A 22337-nucleotide genomic window follows, 5' to 3' on the forward strand; every position below is an offset into this window, starting at 1 on the left:
TCGGGGTTGGGGGTTCTTGAGGAAGGAGGAGTGCTGGTGTGGCAGAGCTGGCGCATCCTCCCCAAAGTGTAACATAGAACTCTTTAGTCTACAAGCAGTCATACCCCGCTGAAAAACTCAAGGGTCAAGTTAGTTGGTTGAGAATATGGCCAAGCAGCGAAAATGCACCCAGATTCAGTCTCAGACTTTGCATTCTTTCTTTGGTGACAAAGAAGACCAAAACACACAGCCTAAAGAAGTCAACAAAGTGCAAGAGCCTACACCAAAAGCTTCCAAGGAAAACTTGAACTGGTCCCAGGCCATGGAAGAGCTCAAAAAGGATTTGGAAAAGCAAGTTAGAGAAGTAGAGGAAAAATTGGGAAGAGAAGTGAGAAGGATGCGAGAAAACCATTGAAAACAAGTCAATGACTTGTGAAAGGAGACCCAAAAAAATACTGAAAGATACACTGAAGAAAACAACACCTTAAAAAATAGACTAACTCAAATGGCAAAAGAGCTCCAAAAAGCCAATGAGGAGAAAAATTGCCTTGAAAGGCAGAGTTAGCCAAATGGAAAAGGAGGTCCAATGGACCACTGAAGAAAATACTACTTTAAAAATTAGATTAGAGCAATTGGAAGCTAGTGACTTTATGAGAAATCAAGATATGATAAAACAGAGCCAAAGGAATGAAAAAATTGAAGACAATGTGAAATATCTCATTGGAAAAACCACTGACCTGGAAAATAGATCCAGGAGAGAGAATTTAAAAATTATTGGACTACCTGAAAGCCATGATCAAAACAAGAGCCTAGATATCATCTTTCAAGAAATTATCAAGGAGAACTGCCCTGATATTCTAGAGCCACAGGGCAAAATAGAAATTGAAAGAATCCATTGATCGCCTCCTCAAATAGATCCCAAAAAGAAATCTCCTAGGAATATTGTTGCCAAATTCCAGAGCTCCCAGATCAAGGAGAAAATATTGCAAGCATCCAGAAAGAAACAATTTGAGTATTGTGGAATAACCCAAGATCTAGCAGCTTCTACATTAAGAGATCGAAGGGCTTGGAATACAATATTCCAGAGGTCAATGGAGCTAGGATTAAAACCAAGAATCACCTACCCAGCAAAACTGAGTATCATGCTCCAAGGCAAAATATGGATTTTCAATAAAATAGAGGACTTTCAAGCTTTCTCAGTGAAAAGACCAGAGCCGAATAGAAAATTTGACTTTAAACACAAGAATCAAGAGAAGCATGAAAAGGTAACCAAGAAAAAGAACAAGAAAAAGAAATTGCAAGGGACTTACTAAAGTTGAACTGTTTTGTTTACATTCCTACATGGAAAGATGATGTGTATGATTCATGAGTCCTCAGTATTAGGGTAGCTCAAGGGAATATGCATATATATATATATATATATATATATGTTTATGTATATATATATATATATATATATATATGTATAAGTGAATGTGTATGTGTATATATATGTATGTGTGTATATATATATATATACATATATATATATATATATATATATATATATATATATATATATATATATATATATATATATATATATAAAGAGAGAGAGAGAGAGAGCGGACACAGGGTGAGTTGAAGATGAAGGGAAGATATCCAAAAGAAATAAAATCACATTAAGGGATGAGGGAGGAATATATTGAGAGAGGGAGATAGGGAGAGAGAGAATGGGGTAGATTATCTCGCATAAAGGTGGCAAGAGGAAGCAGTTTTGTGGGAGGAGGGGAGAGGGCAGGTGAGGGGGGAATGAGTGAATCTTGCTCTCATCAAATTTGGCCTGAGAAGGGAATACCATACATACTCAATTGGGTATCTTACCCCACAGGAAAGAAGAGGGAAGAAGATTAAAAAAAAGGGGGAGGATGATGGAGGGGAGGACAGATGGGGGTGGAGGTAATCAAAAACAAACACTTTGGAAAGGGGACAGGGTCAAGGGAGAAAATTCAATAAAGGGGGATGGGTTGGGAAGGAGCAAAATGCAGTTAGTCTTACACAACATGATTGTTGTGGAAGGGTTATACATAATGATACACATGTGGCCTATGTTGAATTGCTTGACTTCTTAGGGAGGGTGGGTGGGAGGGGAAGAGGGGAGAGAATTTGGAACTCAAAGTTTTAAAAACAGGTGTTCAAAAACAAAAAAAAAAAGTTTTTGCATGCAACTAGAAAATAAGATACACAGGCAATGGGGTGTAGAAATTTATCTTGCCCTACAAGAAAGGAAGGGAAAAGGGGATGGGAGGGGAGTGGGATGACAGAAGGGAGGGCTGACTGGGGAACAGGGCAACCAGAATATATGCCATCTTGGAGTGGGGGGGAGGGTAGAAATGAGGAGAAAATTTATAATTCAAACTCTTGTGAAAATCAATGCTGAAAACTAAATATGTTAAATAAATAAATTTAAAATAAAAAAAAAAGACTGAACTAACAACCTTCAAAAAAAAATCAAACAAATTGAAAAAAAAGAGAATAACATTTAAGGACCTGTTTGACATTGGCACAGATTAGTTGGGGCCAAAGTAAAGCAAATGACATTTAGACATGTTTTACAACATTCTTCCTTTCTTCAGTCCTTATTCTTGCTTTCTTCTTTTTTATTTGGCCAAGAATTCCCTACCAGGTTATCATCAGCACTGTCAACACTGCTCTCTCAGACAAAAAGAGTGCTTTCATACAGCCTGTTCACTCCTGCTGTGAATGCCTACCAGCACTGGGAGCTGCTGGGAGGGAGGGGGCCAGTCCTGCCACTTTGTTTCCAATATGTCCCTACTCCATCTGAACAGTCTACTGATTTCAGTGCACCATCCACAAAATGTTAGAGATCAAGGCAGTTGACAGAGCAGGGCCTTGTGAATACATTCCGAATCTTGGAGCCCAAGACTGTTGCATTTCAGTTCATGCTTTCCTGGAGCTTTCTCAGATGCAGAATCCTCAAGTTACTTAACCAGATCAGTATTCACTACTGCAAATTGAGATATATTTTTAGGACAGAAAATTATTTCTTCTTGTGACATAGGCACCAATAAATTATCTGGGTATCATGGCATTTTTTTTCCTGAAGCATCCATTCCTAGACCCTACACCAAATAAAGGCCAAGTAATATTATATGCTCTGAAGAAATAATCAGCCCAGAGAGTATGTGGGGAGTGTGTGTGTGTGTGTGTGTGTGTGTGTGTGTAAGAAAAAAATCTTTTAGGAGGAGAGCCTGAACCGTACTAGCGTTGTAGATCACCTGGAGGGCAGGGAAAAGGAGGCAAGGAGAAAGGAGGGGGAGGATTCTTCATGAAAGTACTTATGTGACATTAAATCTGATATCTTAGTTCAAAAGTGTTTAATCAGTGTTAAACCTGAAAGTTTGGTTAAAGGAGACAAACAAGCTAGGTGATAAAAAAAAATTCATATTGCTTATTTATTTATTCATTCCCTTTAAACTTAGCGGATACATGCATGCATGGAGTCAGACCTGAATCTGACTCCTGAACTAAGGAATGGGAAAACTTATACACATTATTTTTACCAGACTCAGAAGTCTGTGTTACCTCACTTTTATGATCCCCATGTATGTTTAACCATGATACAAGAAGAGGATTTTCTTTAATGGAATAGATTTGTAAATACAATAAGAATGTTGACAAATTTCAGTTAAAACTACAACTCAGCATTTCTGTGTTTTCCATAGCATAGTATATGCCCCTACAATATTAAGCCAGGTAGTCTCTCAGGATTAGGGTCTGTGTTGGCAAATAAAATGAGCTCTTAGCACTCAGTTCAACCAAGTGCCCTTGAGGAGTTTGACCTTTGTTTCCTTGATTAGATTGGGAGTCCTTGGTGACCTCCTTGCCTCAGGGGAGGGCCTAGTTTACACATGGGTTTGAGTGACATGTTTGGGATATCAGGCTTTGTGATGATTTTAGGTCACGTGGGTGAGTCGTATGTGTGACTCACCCTTGACCCTGAAAAAGATATAAAACCAGGGGTTGGCCTTCTCTTTTTCAGAACTCTTAACCACAGCCGTGGTGGTGTGCATGACTCTGGGCCAGCCCTTGTTATGAGCTCCCGGGCTGAACTCAGATGTTGGTAACTGAATTGTATTTGGTCTGTCTGTCAAGGGTGCTGGCTTTTTCCCCTGAACTAAGCGAATGGTATTGAATTAAAGCTGAATTAAAGTAAGCTTGTTAACCCCTTAACATTGCTTTCCTTAGTAAAGCAGATCAAAAGAACCTATGCTGGCAGCGTTCTTGTTGTTGGGCTTGTGTTGATTTTTCACCCCCACAGCAGCTGCTAGCTGGATTGTTGAAACAGGGTCTCATCCCTTAATGGTTAACAGGAGAAAGAATGTTCTTAGGTCAGCTGGATCTGGCCTTGTTGACAGAGAAAAGATATTCTCTGAGCAAACTTTAGAGAACAAAGAAGCCCAGTTCCCGGCTCTTCCAGTAGATCATTAATTCAGGCTCTGGCCCTTGATTGAAATTACAAAAATGATATAAAATGGTATAAAATGTTCCACATCAATCAATAAGCACTTATTGGTGCCAGACAAGAAACTAGATGTTGGGCATACAAAGACAAAAAATGGAACAGCCCCTGTCCCCAAGGATCTTAGATTCTATTATTATGACAACAAATATACATAAATGCAAATTGCACTGAACAAGAGTTTTTAAAACTTTTTTAATGTGATGTAGACCCTTGTGGCAGGCTAGTGAAACCTATGGATCTGTTCTCAGGATAATGTTCTAAATTCATAAATTAAAATAAATAAGATTACAGAGGAAACCAATTATGTTGAAATAGTTATCAAAATATATGTAAAAAAAGTTCATAAACTGCCAGGTTAAGAATGGCTGTGCTAAGGCATTAGAAAAATTCTGCCCAGAGAGAGAGAGAGAGAGAGAGAGAGAGAGCTGGTATTAATAGAGGATTAGAATATAAATATTGATCACGATCAATCCTAGAAAACAAAAATAATTATGATAAAAGACATATTGAGCTATAAGGATTGCAAGGTGCTTTCACATATTATCTCTGAATCTCACAACAACTTTGTGATGTACATGCTCTTAGTAACTCCTCACATATTGTCAAGCTATTTTTCCCCTAACCTATGATTTCATTGCTGAGGGGAACTCTGGGTAAAGAAACTCTCTACCCATGCAGACCTGCAACTCTTGTGTACCTTCCAAAGTATCCTAGGGCCCTGAAAGCTTTAGTGACTTGCTCAATTTGACTCAGCATGACTCAGTTTCAGGAGTTGGACATAGGTCTGTCTGATTCAGAGCCTGACCTTGTATCTATTGCACTGTGCTATCATACCCATTTTACAAATGAAGGGACTAGGGCTTTAAGAACTTTAGAGATTTGCCTACAGACACTGAGCTAGTTTGCATCTGAGACAGGATTTGAAACCAGTCTTTTTGACTCCGTGTTGTCCATATGCTGATTCTTAATAGCAGACATAATTTAAAGATTGTGTCCTTTTCACTGAAAAAATGTGCATTATTAATATTGCAGAATTCTCCATGCAAAAAATTCCTTCTGATGTAGATTACATTCCTACTCTTTACTTCCATGTCCATTTTTATAGCAGGCAGGTATTTAGGGTGCTTGGTTGCAAACCCATATGGTAAACTGAGCACATAGTCAGATACATGGTCCCTATGGTCCTGGGCAAAGATATTTTAATATATGCAGATAACTTACTGATTTTTTTTTCAGCTTTTGCATGTAAGTTTTATAGTGTTCAGGTACAATTTTAATTTCATTTATAAAGAGTGGTCAATACATGTGGGTGGGTATCATGAGCTGAATTCTCAGTCAAGCCCCTCTCAGAATTACTTAGGTGGTAATAGTATGTGTGTTGGGGGTGGGAATGGAATTCTGACTCAATTGACACATTTTGCATTTGAGTAGAATCTATATTCCCTTTGTGCAAGACTGTCTTGTTCAAAATGTGGTCAGTGCTGCCACTTAGTGGTTGATTGAGAAGGTTTCAAGGGAATCATATATGAGTCAAACTTTTTTTAAAAATAAATGTATATAATCCTGCTTTTGCTCCCTGACCAGTTCATCAAATCCTTCACTGGTTTGTTTTCTTTGTTGATCTGTGTGACTGATGTGGACTGAGGATGTTTTGGCCCATTGAAGTTTCACTTTTATAACCTTGTGCAGTCTCTGTGACATCCATTTGCACCATCTGAAATGGTGAGAGAGAGAGACAGAGAGACAGAGAGACAGAGAGAGAGAGACAGTGAGAGAGAGAGAGAGAGAGAGAGAGAGAGAGAGAGAGAGAGAGAGAGAGAGAGACAGAGAGAGAGAGAGAGAGACAGAGAGAAAGAGAGAGAGAGAGAGACCTAGAGAGAGACAGAGAGAGACAAAGAGAGACACAGAGAGAGAGATATGAATAGAAGACAGAACTGGGATTTCATTGGTATAGGAAATTCTGGTAAGGTGACTCTCTACTAATGCAAGCTGGCACCTTCTCTACAACTCATACATAGTTTTAGAGATAATGCTTGGCACATATTAAATACTTAGTACCTGTTCTATCTGTCTTTCTGTCTTAGAGAGTTGCCTGAGGCCCTGATGGGTCAAGAGAACTGTCCAAGTTCAGACTTCAAGTGTATGTCAGAGCCAAGATTTGAATTCAGGTTCTCCTAGGACCTCTCTCTCTCTCCCTCTCTCTCTCTCTCTCTCTCTCTCTCCTCTCTCTCTCTCCCCCCCCACCCATGTAGCCTCTCTAAAAACAAACAAATGTTATACAGGATAATATTACCTGCTTCTTTAAACATGTGAAATTTAATTGTCCTTCCATCCTAGAAGGAAGTTTAGGGCAACATTTTTTTCTCAGAAATCTAAAACCATTGTCAAACTGAGTTTTTTTTTTTTTTTTTCCCACTCAAGATGTAAGATATTTCCAGAATGACATTTCAAACCTTTGTCTTGTATTATATCTTTTGCTTAATTTCAAGTCAAAAGTCTCCCCAGTTTTATTAGATTTCCAAGAGTAGTATTTTTGGTTAGGGTTTTCATTCAGGGGTTCTGAATGAATGGCTACATATTCCAAACTGCCCTTTAGAATGATGTGGACCTTGTAGGCATTTCAAAATTACATGGCAGCCTGCTGGCTGATACAGCAGATGCTATCTCTTCTGGGTCAAAAAGTTCCTTTGAGATGATTTAGTTTATCATGTATCTTATGCGAGCTGATAATGTCACAGCATAAGATACACCTTCACAGTTACTGAAGACCATGATTTGTTTTCTCTTTTGGGGTGTGTGTGTGTGTGTGTGTGCGTGTGTGTGTGACAGACAGATAAAAACAGAGAGATAGAGAGACAGAGATACATGGAGAATGACAGAAACAGAGTATAAATATTTGGAGGAGGTTGAACTTGTCTTAGAGTTAGTACATTTGTAATAACGGAGTTTCCCTTTGCAAGCACCCATTAACCTTACAGAGGACCACTGGCTGTCTTATCTTTGGCTCACTCATTCTGAAAAGATATATACTCAAGATGTATATTCGAGGTGTTTTGCTTGGCACTTTGAATACAGCCATACAACAGACATGCTCATAAGGATTTTCCAACCTGATCAAGGTTAATGACATACTCAGATAATTATGACACAAGGGAGAGTGAAATATGTACAAAAGGCAAGACCAGGCAACATGCATAAGAAAATTATTGGGAGAGAGGACACTTTGCCTTGGGAATTCAGATAAGATTTATTGGGAGAGTTAACCCTTAAGTTGTGTGACATGGGGGAAATCACTTAATTGGTAAACTGAAAGGGAAGGGTGAGCTAGGCCACCTTCAAGGTCTGGGATCTTATGAGCCTAAGTTTCTTTTCAAATCTCCCCTTCAACAGAAGAAAGCTAGACAGTAGAGGTGACTAATATGAAAATCCTAGGACTGACATTCCTGAAAGAAAGCTTCTCTACAATTCCTGAGCTAGATCTAGGAGAAAGACCTCCAAATGGACTAAAAAAACCTTTTCTTCCATAGGCTTTTCAGGAAAATTTGTGAAGTGTGAGCTGAATGAACGAATGAGTTCTTGTATTTCTCTGCCACTGTTGTACTATTCATACATCTTGAGTAGAGGTAGAAATATTGAGAATCTCCCAGTATCAATTACTATTTTTAAAGCTTTTCTCCTCTTTTTGCTGTCTTCCTCACTTCATGATTTTTTTTAATGCATTGTCGTACAGTATTCAAAGACAGAAAGGCACCCGGGGCGCACCTTGGAGAAAATGATGGAATCCAGTTTTACTGGCAGCCAACCTTTTCCAGAAGCCCATTCTCCTGACAGAGGAAGCCAGTCCTTCAAACACCACAGGTAAACATAACCGAAAGCAAAAGGAGGATCGGTAACCCTCAGAAGATTAAGTGATCAAGCAGACATTTACTTGCTTTAATAACACATATACCTACTAATAATTGCATTCCTGGCGGAGAATCTATAATCTGTGAACTATACCCCGATCCATTTGCAAGCAGATGCCCAAACATCTCCCAGCAGGTAGATGAAGAAAGTTCATAATGCTGTTCATAGATAATGTTGCCTTGTGTGGAAAGCCTAAAGGAAACATTAACAGAACCCATCAAAGTCTTAAACACAGATCAGTGAATAAAAGAATTGTATTGTGAAAGACTATTAAAAAGCATAACTTTTTCCCTCTTCTCCTACTTTATCTCAGTTTGTGAAGTTAATGACTCATTCCCCTTTAGGCAGATGGCATCATAAATGTTCAGACTTCTAGCATAGTCACTTTAAACAAACAGATCTTGAAATGGGACAGGAACATGACAACCTCCCCTCCTGTGCTCACCAGGGACAATGCCGTTCAAGGTAACAAACCAAATGAGAGTTGTAGAAGCTGATTGGCTGACATATGCCTATTTTCTGGAGAAAACTTTCCAACACTTAGTATTTTCTGAGACTGTAAATTTCAGTGTTTCAAAGGACTTTAGACATAATCTAGTTGAATATCCTTATTTTACAGATTAAAAATATGACATGAATGGTTATAAATGGCTAAACTAAATACAGGCACATGGATATAACTCAAACCCACATCTAATGCGTTTAAATAGATGCTCATGGTTTGCATTCTTCTAATTTGGTTGTCATGGTAATAGTAATTTTTTAAGAGCTTTGAATTAGCATCAGTGATATCACTTGAAGTATATGATAATGCCCATAATGTACAGCTATTTAAAAAAATAAAGAAGCAGAATCCAGCAGTAAAGAATAAAAACAACAAACTAATTTTTATTAATTTATTGTATTTTTCTATAAAACAATATACTATGGATCAATCTGCTGGTAAATATGACTCAATCTACACTATTGATAGGGAGACTCAGGTTCCAAATCAATAAAAAGATATGTGATTATATATGATTCTTAAGTCTCACCCATTATATTTCCTCCACCACCATAAAATGAAGTTGCAAATATAAAAATTGAGATTATTTCAAACAATGGGTTTTTTTTTCCCTTTCTTAAGCATGAGAGAGCTTGGAGAACAACTCTATTTCTGTTCATGGCAAATGTGCGGGCTCTTGTGCCTTTCTTAAATGATTTTTCCTAAGTATACTACAAATAAATTATACAATAAAAGTCTTTAGGAGAAGCTTTTGTTTTGGACTATTCCCAAAGTGCATTAGTTTAGTTGTCTGTCACATATATTTTTTGTCCTGATGAATAGATGAGATGTGACAGATAAAGAAGTGCTTTTGTAATTTTGTAATTTATAGTTTAATAGATCAGGCTTTTGTTTTGTAATACATGCTGTAGACTTCAACATTTCCATGATTGATCACCCAAGTGCTGATTTATACATCCTGCAAACTGCTCCATAACTTACCAAGTGCCACTGGTTTACAAAGTACTATTTGGCTCGTTGATTGGTAGTAGAAAAAGACCATTTTCATTTTCAGTTGGGTCACTAGTTCATTCTTCATGACTAGTGGTGTGATAGGTTTAAATTGCAAATAATTAACGTCTGATTACACATCTCAAATGTGACTCATTAAAAGAAATAATTTCTAAATCACAGCTAACAATCAGTCATAGAAATATTTTTGAAGAAGTCTTCATTAAAATTGAGTGTTTCTTTTATTTGGGAACATTGAAAAAATATTACCCCATAAAATAATAATAATAATAATACCATAATAAAAATGCCATAAAAATAATATTTTTTTCTTGAAGCATTTTTTATCCAATGGAATCTTTTTATAGACTTTGTGCATATTGTTAAACAACCAATTATGATTAAATGAACTATCAATTTTAAGCTTTTCAATGTACACACTTCATTCTTTTGAATGGTTTGGAGAAGGAGAAATAACATCCATCAATTGTACTTTCTTTTACATGAGATGGTAGAGATTAACATTCTTAGAGAAGCTGCTCATGTTTTGATGGAGATTTTGGTAAAATAAACTCCTAAAAACAATAACTATGTTTCATATAGTATATTAAAATGAAACATTAGTAAAACACTTAGCCACAGTGCCTGACACATAGTAGTTACTTAATAATAAATAACTTGTCTGAGATCATACGGGCAATAACTGGCAGAGCTGTAATATTAACCCATTTCCTATGGATGAATGTAAGTCCAGCACTCATGGAAAGAGTGTATCATGCCACCTCCCATGGTCTAGGGAAGGTCTATTTAAATGTGAACATGTTTTCCATCCTACTTCATGGAGTAATGTAGATATTCTCTAAGTTGAGTGAGGATTTGGAACAAAACTATCAAATTCACACTATCGCCTAAGGTTGTAATTCTGCCTAGAGCCATTTTGACCAGACTTTCTAAAATCTAATGTAAATTACAACATAAAAACCAGTCCAGAGGGTCAATTTAATCAGCCTGATGTAATACAAAGGACACTGGAATGGAAGTCAAAATATCTATGTTTAAACTCCTTCACTTATATTTACTATGTAATATAGCCTCCAGAAAGTTACTTTTCCCTTTCTCAGCCCCAACTTTTACCTCTACAAAAATGAAGATTTGGATTAGTTGATCTTTAACGTCCCTTCCAATTCTGATAGTATTTTCCTTATCAACTTACAAATTTAATGGAAGAGAGGAAATTTGATTGAAGAGATGGCTCATTGCAGGAGCCTGAGGTAGACAGGGCTTACGGTAAAATTCGTTCAAGACTCTCATGCTTTAGTAATACTACCAAAACATATGTATGTGTTAAAAGTCTTGTAGAGTGTATACTTAGCTGTATCTAGGAGCAAACTGAAAGAAAAACCAATGTGGATCCCATAATAGCTGAAAATTTAGGGTATTAAGTTTGGAATTGTGTGCTAAGAAGAGAATGTCAATTTCAACAAGCTTTCTTTATATAATAGCTGAAACAAGTGAAAATTTCCAGACAAATCCCTGCAGGGATCTCTGTGTTTATTTATTGTTGGTCTTTAATAATAAGACTCTTTATTTCTCCCTGAGTGAACTGCATCAGAGGGCAAGAGGACATGAATTTAGTGGGATGGGCCTTGGTGGGAATTTTGTAAAATAAAACAAAACAAACAAACAAACAAAAAAAGACCCTGACTCAGCCTTCAGCCCTGTTTTTTTTTTTCCATTTTGTGTGTGTGTGTGTGTGTGCTTTGAATTATTATACAAGAAATCATGGGAAGGCTCTGCCTCTCCATTTCTCTAAGTATAAACAAGGGTATGTAATACTTTTCCTTTTAATATCACATGCTTCCTATTGTATACAGCAAATACTCTGAAGGACTTCAAGTTTGGACCTAGCAACGCACCCTACTGCTGTAACATTAGGACAGCTGACCTTCCCAGTTTTCTTGCAGCTAAACATTCCTATTATTGTGATTTGGTGTACTGGGAACCCCAAAATGCAAGGGTACAGGTTGGGTCTGCCTCAAAAGAATTTGACCACTCATGCCTTCTTTCAGTCAGAGTAGTGAGGTTTTATTATAATAGCAGTTAGGCAGGCAAGATTTCTAGTAAATATACAAATTTGGTGAGGATAGGACTAATACTTTTATACAGAAAAAAGACTGAGAGAAGATCTGGATGGGATTAAGGAGTGGTGAGTAGCCTGGGGTGGGCCAGCTGCAGACAATGAAAGACCTTAAGTGGTCTGGGCTGGGTCTGAGGGCAACAGTGAAAGGGCAGTTAAAAGGATTATTGAGTACCTAGGTAGAAATGTGTGGTAAAGTTCAGGGGCTGGGTGGTGTTCAAAGACATGGTCTTTTCCTTTTAGGAGTCCAGAGCAAATCTCATAACCCCATCACTGTGTGTTGACTTCCACAATTACATTATGAACATTTTGAAAGCAGGAACCCCCTTTTTTTATGTGTATCCCTAGTACACAGGAATGGGCACATAACAAACTCATCACCATCATTATCATGAATAGGTAATGTTTATATAGAACTTTAACACATGCAAAGAAAAACCTGTTAGATAGTTGCTATTATCACCCCCATTTTATAAAAGAGGAAACAGACTGAGTGACCCCGGGCTTACACTCCTAATACAGACCTGAAACAGGATTCAAACCCAAGTCTTCCTGATTCTAAGAACACAATTCCATCCACTATGTCACTCTCCCTTCATCTATAATACATTGACTGAGAGACTTACAACTATGAATTTCTGTGGGAGGAACATAGATGTATATTACATAACCTAACCAACCAGATGGAGTCACTGCTGTGTTTCCTGTTAGGATCTTTCCCTATGGAGCTAATATTATTTGCTTTCCACTTTTGTTTTATAAGCTTCATCCCTCCTTTCTTTTCCTGTTTAGGAGTCTTTCCTCATGCTGTAGCCCAGGGCAACGGACTGGGATGCTCCATCGAAATGCTTTCCGAAGGACACCACCTTCTCCACGGAGTCGACTTAATGGAATTGCAGGACCAGCATATCAACAACTGGAAGAGGCAAGGATTGCAGATCAAGACACAATTCCTTGCCAAGTGTAAGTAACTCCCCCCATGAAAAAAAAAAGAGTAATAATTTTTTTTAAAGTGCTTTAAAATTTGCTATATACTTTATTTGGAAGAAATCTATGAGGAAAGTAGTTAATCTCCATTTTGCAAATGAAGACCAACGTGGTTATGTAGTTTACGCACTAAAATTCAATTAATAAGTTGAAGAGAATAACAAAATGATTGAATCATAGAATATCAGAATGGAAAGAAATACCTGGAGTTATTGAGTCCAAACTGTCCTGAATCAATTCTTCACTATCCCTAGTATGTCACGTTTGTAATCACTTTTCATTTTTGTCATCTCTGCAATCTGATGGGTATGAGGTATGATCACATCTTGTTTCAATTTGTGTTTCTCTAATTATTAGTGATTTGGAGCATGTCTGCTTTTTGACAGCTTGGATTTCTCCTTTTGAAATCTGCCAAATGATTTCCTTTGGACATTTGTCTATTGTGGAATGAAATATTATTAAAAATTTAAAGTGATTCCTGATATATCTTAGATAAGAGATTTTGCCCTTTCAATTTTAACAAGATAAGTTTCTTTTGTACAAATGCTTTTTAAGATTTCATGTAATAAAAACTCTCAATTTGATCTTCTGGGGTGCTTTGCATCTTTTGTTTGGTCATGGACTCTTCCTGTGTCCATAGTTGTGATAAGCATTTCTTCCTTTTTTTCCCTCTGATTTATTTGTAATATGACCTTTTATATCTAAGTCATTAGACCAAGTTGAGTTTATCTTGGTATATGATGTGAGATGTTGACCAATTCCAAACATCTTCCAGACTGCTTTCCTGGTTTTCCAGTGATTTTTCTTAATTAACAATCATTTTTAAAATGTCAACTGTGTGACAGGCACTATTCTAGGAGCTGATGGCAAAGACTAAAACAGCACAATCCCTACCCTCAAAGAAATTATACTTTATGTTACTTCAAACATCTCTGACGTTCTTTCCCTTCTTTCCATTCATATGGCCAATACTTTGCTTTCGGGAATTTATCAATTTCACACCTAGACTATTATAGTAGTCTCATATTGGGATTCCCTTTTTCCAGTTTTCTCTTTTCCATTCTGTCTTCTACACATTTGCCAAAACAAAATACCTAAAGGTCTGCTCATATCACACACTGGGTCCAGAATTGTAAAGCGATTATCTATTGTGTACAGAATAAAACATAAGCTCCTCAGCTTGGAATTAAAAACTCTTTGTATTCTGACTTCAGTCTAAATCTGCAGTCTCATTTATATCCCATTATCTTAATACAGACACTCTTGGTTTAGCCAAATAACTATTCTTACCTCTATGTCTCTCCATAGGCTGTTGTCCATATCTACAATGCATTCTCTTCTCATTTCTGCCTCAAAAGCCTTAGCTTTCTTTTTTATTATTTTTTTAGTGCATATATATATATATATATATATATATATATATATATATATATAAATTATTTTTTAATTTTCACCATTCACTTTTTATAAAATTCAGAGTTCCAAATTTTTCCCATCCTTCTCCTCCTCTTCCCCAAGATGGCAAACAATCTGATATAGGCTATATATGTGCAATCATATTAAACATTTTTCCACATTAGTCATGTTATGAAAGAAGAATCACAACAAAAGCAAAAACTGAGAAAAAAAAGAGAAAATAGTATGCTTCACTCTGCCTTCAGACATCATAGTTCTTTCTCTGAATGTGGACACCATTTTCCCTCATGAGTCTTTTGGAACTGTCTTAGAACCTTGCATTGCTAAAGAGAGCTGTATCTATCAATGTTGGTCAACATACAATGTTGCCATTACTATATACAATGTTCTCCTGGTTCTGCTCACTTCACTCAGCATCAGTTCATGTAAGTGTTTCCAGGTTTTTGTGAAATCTGCTCACTTATTTCTTATAGAACAATAATATTCTATTAATTCATATGCCACAACTTGTTCAGCCATTCCTCAATTGATGAGCATTCCCTAAATTTTCGATCCTTGACCACCACAAAAAGAGCTGCTATAAGTATTTTTGTACATATGGGTCCTTTCCCCTTTTTTATGCTCTTTTTTGGGATATAGAGCTAGTAGTGTTATTGCTGGATCAAAGAGCATGCACATTTTCATAGCCCTTTGGATATAGTTCCAAATTGTTCTCCAGACTGGTCAGATCAATTCACAACTCCACCAATAATGCTGTAGTATTCCAATTTTCCCACATCTTCTCCAACATCCATCATTTCCCTTTTCTGTCATATTAACCAATCTGATAGGTGTGAGGTGGTGTCTGAGTTGTTTTAATTTGCATTTCTCTAATTAATAGTGACAGAGCATTTTTATATGACTATAGATAGCTTCAATTTCTTCATCTGAAAACTGCTTGTTCATATCTTTTGGTCATTTGCCAATTGAGGAATGACTTGTATTCTTATAAATCCGACTCAGTTCTCTATATATTTTAGAAATGGGGCCTTTGTCCCTGGCTACAGGAATTGTTCCCAGCTCTCTGCTTCCCTTCTAATCTTGGTTGCATTGGCTTTGTTTGAACAAAACATTTTTGATTTAATGTAATCAAAATTATCCATCTTACATTTTATAATGTTCTTTATCTCTTGTTGGGTCATAAATTCTTCCCTTCTCCATACATCTGATGGGTAAATTATTCCTTGCTCTCATAATTTGCTTATCACCCTTGTCTAAATCACGTCTAAATGATATGTCTAAATCATGCTCCTGTTTTGACCTTATCTTGGTATACGGTGTGAGATGTTGGTCTATGCCTAATTTCTACCACACTATTTTCCAGCTTTCCCAATAGTTTTTGTAAATTATTGAATTTTTGTCCCAGAAGCTAGAGTCTTTAGGTTTACCAAACAGATTACTATAGTGTCTTGTGTACCTACCCTACTCCACTGATCCACCACTCTATTTCTTAGTCAGTACCATGTAGTTTTGATAATTGCTGCTTCATAATACAGTTTAGGATCTGGTATGGCTAGACCACTGTCCCCTAATTTTTGTTTTCATTAATCCCCTTGATATTCTTGACCCTTTGTTCTTCCAGATGAATTTTGTTATTATTTTTTGTAGCTCAATAACATAATTTTTGGTCGTTTGATTGGTATGACCTGAATAAGTAATTAATTTAGGGAGAACTGTCGTTTTTATTACTTTAGCTCAGCCTACCCACGAGCCACTGATATTTTCCCAATTATTTAGATCTGATTTATTTGTGTGAAAAAGTTTTTGAAAGTATGTTCATATAGTTCTGGGTTTGTCTCGGCAGGTAGACTACCAAATATTGTATATTGTGTTCAGTTACTTTAAATGAAATTTCTTTTTCTATCTCATACTGCTGGGTTTTGTTAGCAACATATAGAAATGCTGATGATTTATGTGGGTTTATTTTATATCCTGCAACTTCGCTAAAGTTGTTAATTATTTCAAGTAGTTTTTCAATTAATTGTCTATGATTCTCTAAATATACCATCATAATCATTTGCAAAGAGTGATTACTTTGTTTCTTCATTGCCTATTCTATTTCCCTCAATTTCTTTTTCTTCTCTTATTGCTAAAGCTAACATTTCTAGTACAATATTGAATAACAGTGGTGGCAATGGACATCCTCATTTCACCCCTGATCTTATTTGAAATGCTTCTAGTTTATCCCAGCTACATATATTCCTTGCTGCTATGCTCTCTAGTGTTTTTAATAGGAATGAGTGCTATATTTCCTCAAAAGCTTTTTCTGCATCAATTGAGACGACCATATATTTCTGTTAATTTTGTTATGTATATGGTCAATTATGCTCATAGTTTTCCTAACACTGAACCAGTCCTGCATTCCTGGTATAAATCCCACTCAATCCTAGTATATTATCCTAGGGATAAGTTGCTGTAATCTCTTTGCTAATATTTTTATTTAAAATTTTTGCATCAATATTCAATAGGGAAATTGCATTAAAATTAATTAGGTCTATAATTCTCTTTCTCTATCTTGAATCTTCCTGAGTTAAGTATTAGCACCACATTTGTATCATAAAATGAATTTGGTACAACTCCTTCTTTACCTATTTTTCAAGATAGTTTTTTTTTTATAGTATTGGAATTGATTGTTCTTCAAATGTTGGATAGAATTCACTTGTAAATCCATCTGGCCCTGAAGATTTTTTCTTAGGGAGTTCATTGATAATTTGTTCAATTTCTTTTTTTTTCTGAAATAGGGTTATTTAAATATTTTATTTGCTTTACTATTAATCTAGGAAACTTATATTTTTGCAAATATTTATCCATTTCACTTAGATTGTCATTTTTTATTGGCATAAAATTGGGCACAATAGTCCCTAATTATTTTAATTTCCTCTTCATTTTTGGTGAATTCACCCTTTTTGTTTTTGATACTTGTAATTTGTTTTTTTCTTTATTTTTTAAAATCAAATTAACTAAAACTTTATTTATTTTATTGTGTTTTTTAAAACATAAAATCAGCTCTTAGTTTTATTTAATGGTCTAATATATATTTTTTTTTAATTTCAATTTTACTGATCTCTCCTTTGATTTTCAAAATTTCTAATTTGGCACTTAATTAGGGATATTTACTTTTTTCTTTTTCAAGTTTTTTAGTTGCATGCCCAATTCATTGACCTCTTCTTTCTCTATTTTATTCATGCAAGCCTTTAGAGATATCCACTTTCCCCTTAAAACTGCTTTGGCTATATTCCATCAGTTTTGGTATGTGGTCTCATTATTGTAATTCTCTTGTTTGAAGTTATGGATTGTTTCTATGATTTGTTTTTTGATTCACTCATTCTTCAGGATTAGATTATTGAGTTTCTAATTAATTTTTAATTTATCTCTCCATGGCCTTTTATTACATGTAATTTTTATTGCATCATGATGTGAAAAGGATGCAGTTAATATTTCCTCCTTTCTGCATTGGATTGTGAGGTTTTTATTTGCTAGTACATAGTCAGTTTTTGTGTAGGTGCCATTTACAAAAAGGTATATTCCTTTCTATCCCCATTCAGTGTTCTCAAAGGTCTACCATATCTAACTTTTCTAGAATTCTGTTCACCTCCCAAACTACTTTCTTATTTATTTTGTGGTTATATTTATCTAGTTCTGAGAGTTGGAGGTTGAGATCCCACACTAGTACAGTTTTGCTTTCTATTTCTTCCTGTAACTCACTTAACATCTCCTCTAAGAATTTGGATACTATACCACTTGGTGCATATATGTTTAGTATTGATATTACTTCATTGACGATGATACCTTTTAGCAGGATGTAGTTTCCTTCCTTTATCTCTTTTAATTAGATCTCTTTTTGTTTTGCTTTATCTGAGATCAGGATTGCTCCTCTTGCTTTTTTTTTTTTTGTTTGTTTAACTTCAGCTAAAGCATCACATATTCTCCTCTAGTCTTTTACCTTTACTCTGTGTACATCTCTCTGCTTCGAATATATTTCTTGTAAAGAACATATTTTAGGATTCTGGTTTTTAATCCAGTCTGCTATCTGCTTCCATTTTATGGGAGGGTTCATCCCATTCACATTCACAGTTGATTACTGTATGTTTCTCTCCATCCTGTTCCCCCCCTCCATTTATACTTTTCTCTCTCCTTTCACCCTTTCACTCCTCAAGTGTTTTGCTTCTCACCACCACCTCTCTCAATCTGTCCTCCCTTCTATCAGCCCCTCCTCCCTTTTCTTTCCCCTTTCCTGCCCTCCCTTGTAACCTCCCTTCTACTTGCCTCCTTCCTTTTCTCTGCCTTTTCTCCTCCTTCTTCCCTAAAGAATAAGATAGATTTCTATAACAAACTGAATGTGTATGTTATTCCCTCTTTGAACCAAATCTGACGAGAGTAAGTTTCAAACAATACTCACCTCCCTTCCTTCTTTCCCTCTATTGTAATTGATCATTGCTCCTCTTCATGTAATGTAATTTACCCTTTTCTGCCTCCTCCTTTCCTCTTATCCTTTTTTTACCCCTTAGTTATTTTTATCATCAAATCAAAGTCAACTTATACCTACAATCTCTGTTTATGTGTACCCCTTCTAAATTCCATAATAAAGATACAGTTCTCAAGAATTACAAGTAACATTATCCTGTGTAGAGATACAAACAGTTTGACCTTATTGAACAATGTTTTTTTTTTCCTTTTTACCTTTTTATTCTTCTCTTGAGGCTTGTATTTGAAGATCAAACTTTCTGTTGAACTCTGTTTTTTTTTTGTCAGAAAGGTTTAGAAGTCCCCTATTTCCTTAAATATCCATCTCCTCCCCTGAAAGGTTATGTGCAAATTTACTGGGTAGCTGAACGTTCGTAGTAATCCAAGGTCCTTTTCTTCCTGGAATATCATATCCCTCCAATGTTTTAATGTAGAAGCTGCAAGGTCCTGTGTAATCCTGACTGCAGTTCCATGATATTTAAATTGTTTCTTCCTGGCTGCTTGCAGTATTTTTTTCCTTGACCTGATAATTCTGGGCTTTGGCTACAATATTCCTTGGAGTTTTCATTTTGTAATCTCTTTCAGGAGGTGATCAGTGGATTCTTTCAGTGACCACTTAACCCTCTGATTCCAGGAGATCAGGGCAGTTTTCCTTGTTAATTTCTTGAAAGATACTGTCCAGGCTCTTTTTTGTGATCATTGTTTTCAGGTAGACCAATAGTTCTTAAATTATCTTTCTTGCATCTATTTTCCAGGTCAGTTTTTTTTTTTTTTGCAATGAAGTATTTCATATTTTCTTCTTTTTTTTTATTCTTTTGATTTTGTTTGATTGCTGATGTCTCATAGAGTCATTATCTTCTGCTTGCCCAATTCTAATTTTTAACAAATTGTTTTCTTCAGTGAGCTTTTGCACGTCCTTTTCCATTTGACCAATTCTTTTTAAGGAGTTCTTCTCTTCAGTGAGATCTTGTGCCTCCTTTTCCGTTTAGCCAATTCTACTTTTTAAGGAGTTGTTTTCTTTAGTGGACTTTTTTTCCATTTGGCCAATTGTATTTTTTAAGGAATTGTTTTCTTTAGTCAATTTTTGTCCTTCCTTTTCCAAGCTGTTGACTCTCTCTTCATACCTCTCATTTCTTTTCCCATTTTTTCTTCTACCTCTCTTATTTGACTTTTAAGATACTTCTTGAACTCTTCCACTGAGGCCTTTTGAACTTGGACCAATGTATATACCCCTTTGAGGTTTCAAATATAGGTATATTGACAGTGTTGTCCTCTTCTGAGTTTGTGTTTTGGTTTTCCCTGTCATCATAGTAATTTTCCATGGTCATTGTTCATTTTTGCTTCTTGCTCATCTGGTTTGCCTTTTTCCTGGCTTTTAAAGTTGAGCTCTCCTGCTGCAGCACAGCTGGCATGTCCCAAGCTTCTTTTTTTTTCTGGGGGCTAAGGGTCTGGTCACTGGCTTTGTGTTTTGGGGCCTCAGGTGCTGGCAACTTGAAGCTGTAGGGGCCTGGCAGCTTACCTGATGTTGAGTTGGGGTCCTAGCAGTGGTGACTGGCATATGCTGAGGCTCTCCAATCTGGAATCTGCTGGTTCTCCTGGCTATGCTAAGGCTTGTGTAAGTTTCTGGTGTTGACATTCACCTGCTCCACCACACTGGGGCTCAGGATCTCCCACTGGTTCCCTGAGGTAGGGCTTGTTGCTGGCTTGCTGGGATGCTTCCTGTCCTGTAATGTGCTTTCTTTTTATCTGAGTGACAGACCTTTCTTGCTGATCAACCACGTTTCACTCAGTCTTTCCACTGGCTTTGCCATTCCAGGTTTTGTCCTGGGGTGCTATTTTATGGGGGTTTTTTGGAGGTCAATATGGGGGAGAGACAGTGATTTACTGCTTACTCAGACATCTTGGTTCCCATAAGTCACCTTTGCTGTTTTAAAGATTTAATTATTAGAATCACCTTCTACATAAAATAATTTCCATCAACTTTATTGGTTAGTATTTTCTCTTCCATGAACAGACAAACAAACAAACAAACAAATAAATAAATAAATAAATAAATAAATAAATAAATAAATGATTGAATTAACAAATAAATGGATGAATGAATGAGGAAACAAGGAAGTTTACAAATAAATACTTAAATGTTATCTCCCACACACCCTTTCCCAAGTAAAATGTAAGTTACTTGAGGTCAGGTAGTATTTTTGGTTTTCTTTTTTCTTCATGTTCCTTGTGCCTTAAGTGTTTAATGATTTTTTAAAATAAATGTTTAATAAATTAAGTGTTTAATAAATTTTCATTCAATAAATACAAGAGTGGATGACAAGAGTAGAGTACAGCCAGACTACTACTACCCTGACAAAAACAGATCATTCAATGTTGAACTCTTGTAATAGCAGAGCTCTATCCAATCCAATTTTCTGACCAGTCGAGTCAGTACCTAGCTGAATATATTATTTTTTTTTCTTCTGGTCTAACCAACTTTGCTTTACTGCTGCTGCTAACCTGACAGCCAGAGCAGACAGAGAGATAGCAAGAAGCTGCTTATTTTGTCACTTTGATGGGTGTGGAGGGGAGTCAGGTTTTCTCTGAGTATTAAGTTGTTCATGGCTCAGGCTTTCCTGACAAAAGATAAAAGCAGTTTTCTTCAGTAAGGTTCAAAAAAGAGAAGATAAATGACAAGTGGCTCCTCTTTTGCAGTTTGGAAACCATTCCAAGTGGATTTGAACAATGCATGTGGTAAAGATGAAATAGGGATGAAAGCTGCAAATGCAACATAACAGAAGAATCATTGAAATGCATAATGAAAGTTGGGAATTTTTTTTCTGTTTACCTAATCTCTGAGAATATATTAATCATTAATCCCTTAATTACAAATAATTAATATTATTTATTGATGATATTGCTTATTAATCAATAATAATGATTTTTAATTATAATTGGATTTTCTCACCAAGGCATAAGTGGGAGCTCATCTACATACATCATTTTTGAAATGACTGAGGTTCATCTCAAATGTATATGTATTAAGCAAATGAATAAATGGCAAAATGCCACATTTGGGTAATGTCTAAGTCTGCTCAGACTTCTCTGCATTCCCTGGACTTCATCTCCTCACCTAAGTCTCTTGAAATCCTTAGACTCATTCAAGGCTCAGCTCAAAGATCAGCTCCTATATGAGTCATTGCTCTGTTCCTACCCTAAATATAACCTTGAATCCACTTAATTCTTTGGATTAACTTGCATGTGTATATGTTATGTAACTGTTAGAATCTATGACTTTTGAAGGCTGGGGTTATTATGTTTTTTTTTTTTCTCTTTAAGGACAATGTTCCCATATAAGAGGTTCACAGTTAATGTTTGTTGCCTTAAACTGAATTGAAGAGGACAGA

General features: G+C 36.1%; 1 protein-coding gene across 3 annotated transcripts in view; it reads left to right on the plus strand.

The window, feature by feature from the left end:
- NRG3 (neuregulin 3) overlaps positions 1-22337 on the plus strand; it is a 1185022-nt gene that overhangs the window by 1155848 nt on the left and 6837 nt on the right. For 2 of the 3 annotated variants that reach the window (XM_036737009.1, XM_036737010.1), the window contains exons 7-8: positions 8235-8362; positions 12835-13005. In XM_036737009.1, the coding sequence (XP_036592904.1) occupies positions 8235-8362; positions 12835-13005 (299 nt within the window). Of the gene's footprint in view, positions 1-8234; positions 8363-8542; positions 8546-12834; positions 13006-22337 lie in introns of all 3 variants that reach the window. The other variant, XM_036737011.1, reaches the window with a different exon arrangement.

Source organism: Trichosurus vulpecula, chromosome 8 (assembly GCF_011100635.1).
Source record: "Trichosurus vulpecula isolate mTriVul1 chromosome 8, mTriVul1.pri, whole genome shotgun sequence".
In the NCBI taxonomy this organism is placed as follows: domain Eukaryota; kingdom Metazoa; phylum Chordata; class Mammalia; order Diprotodontia; family Phalangeridae; genus Trichosurus; species Trichosurus vulpecula.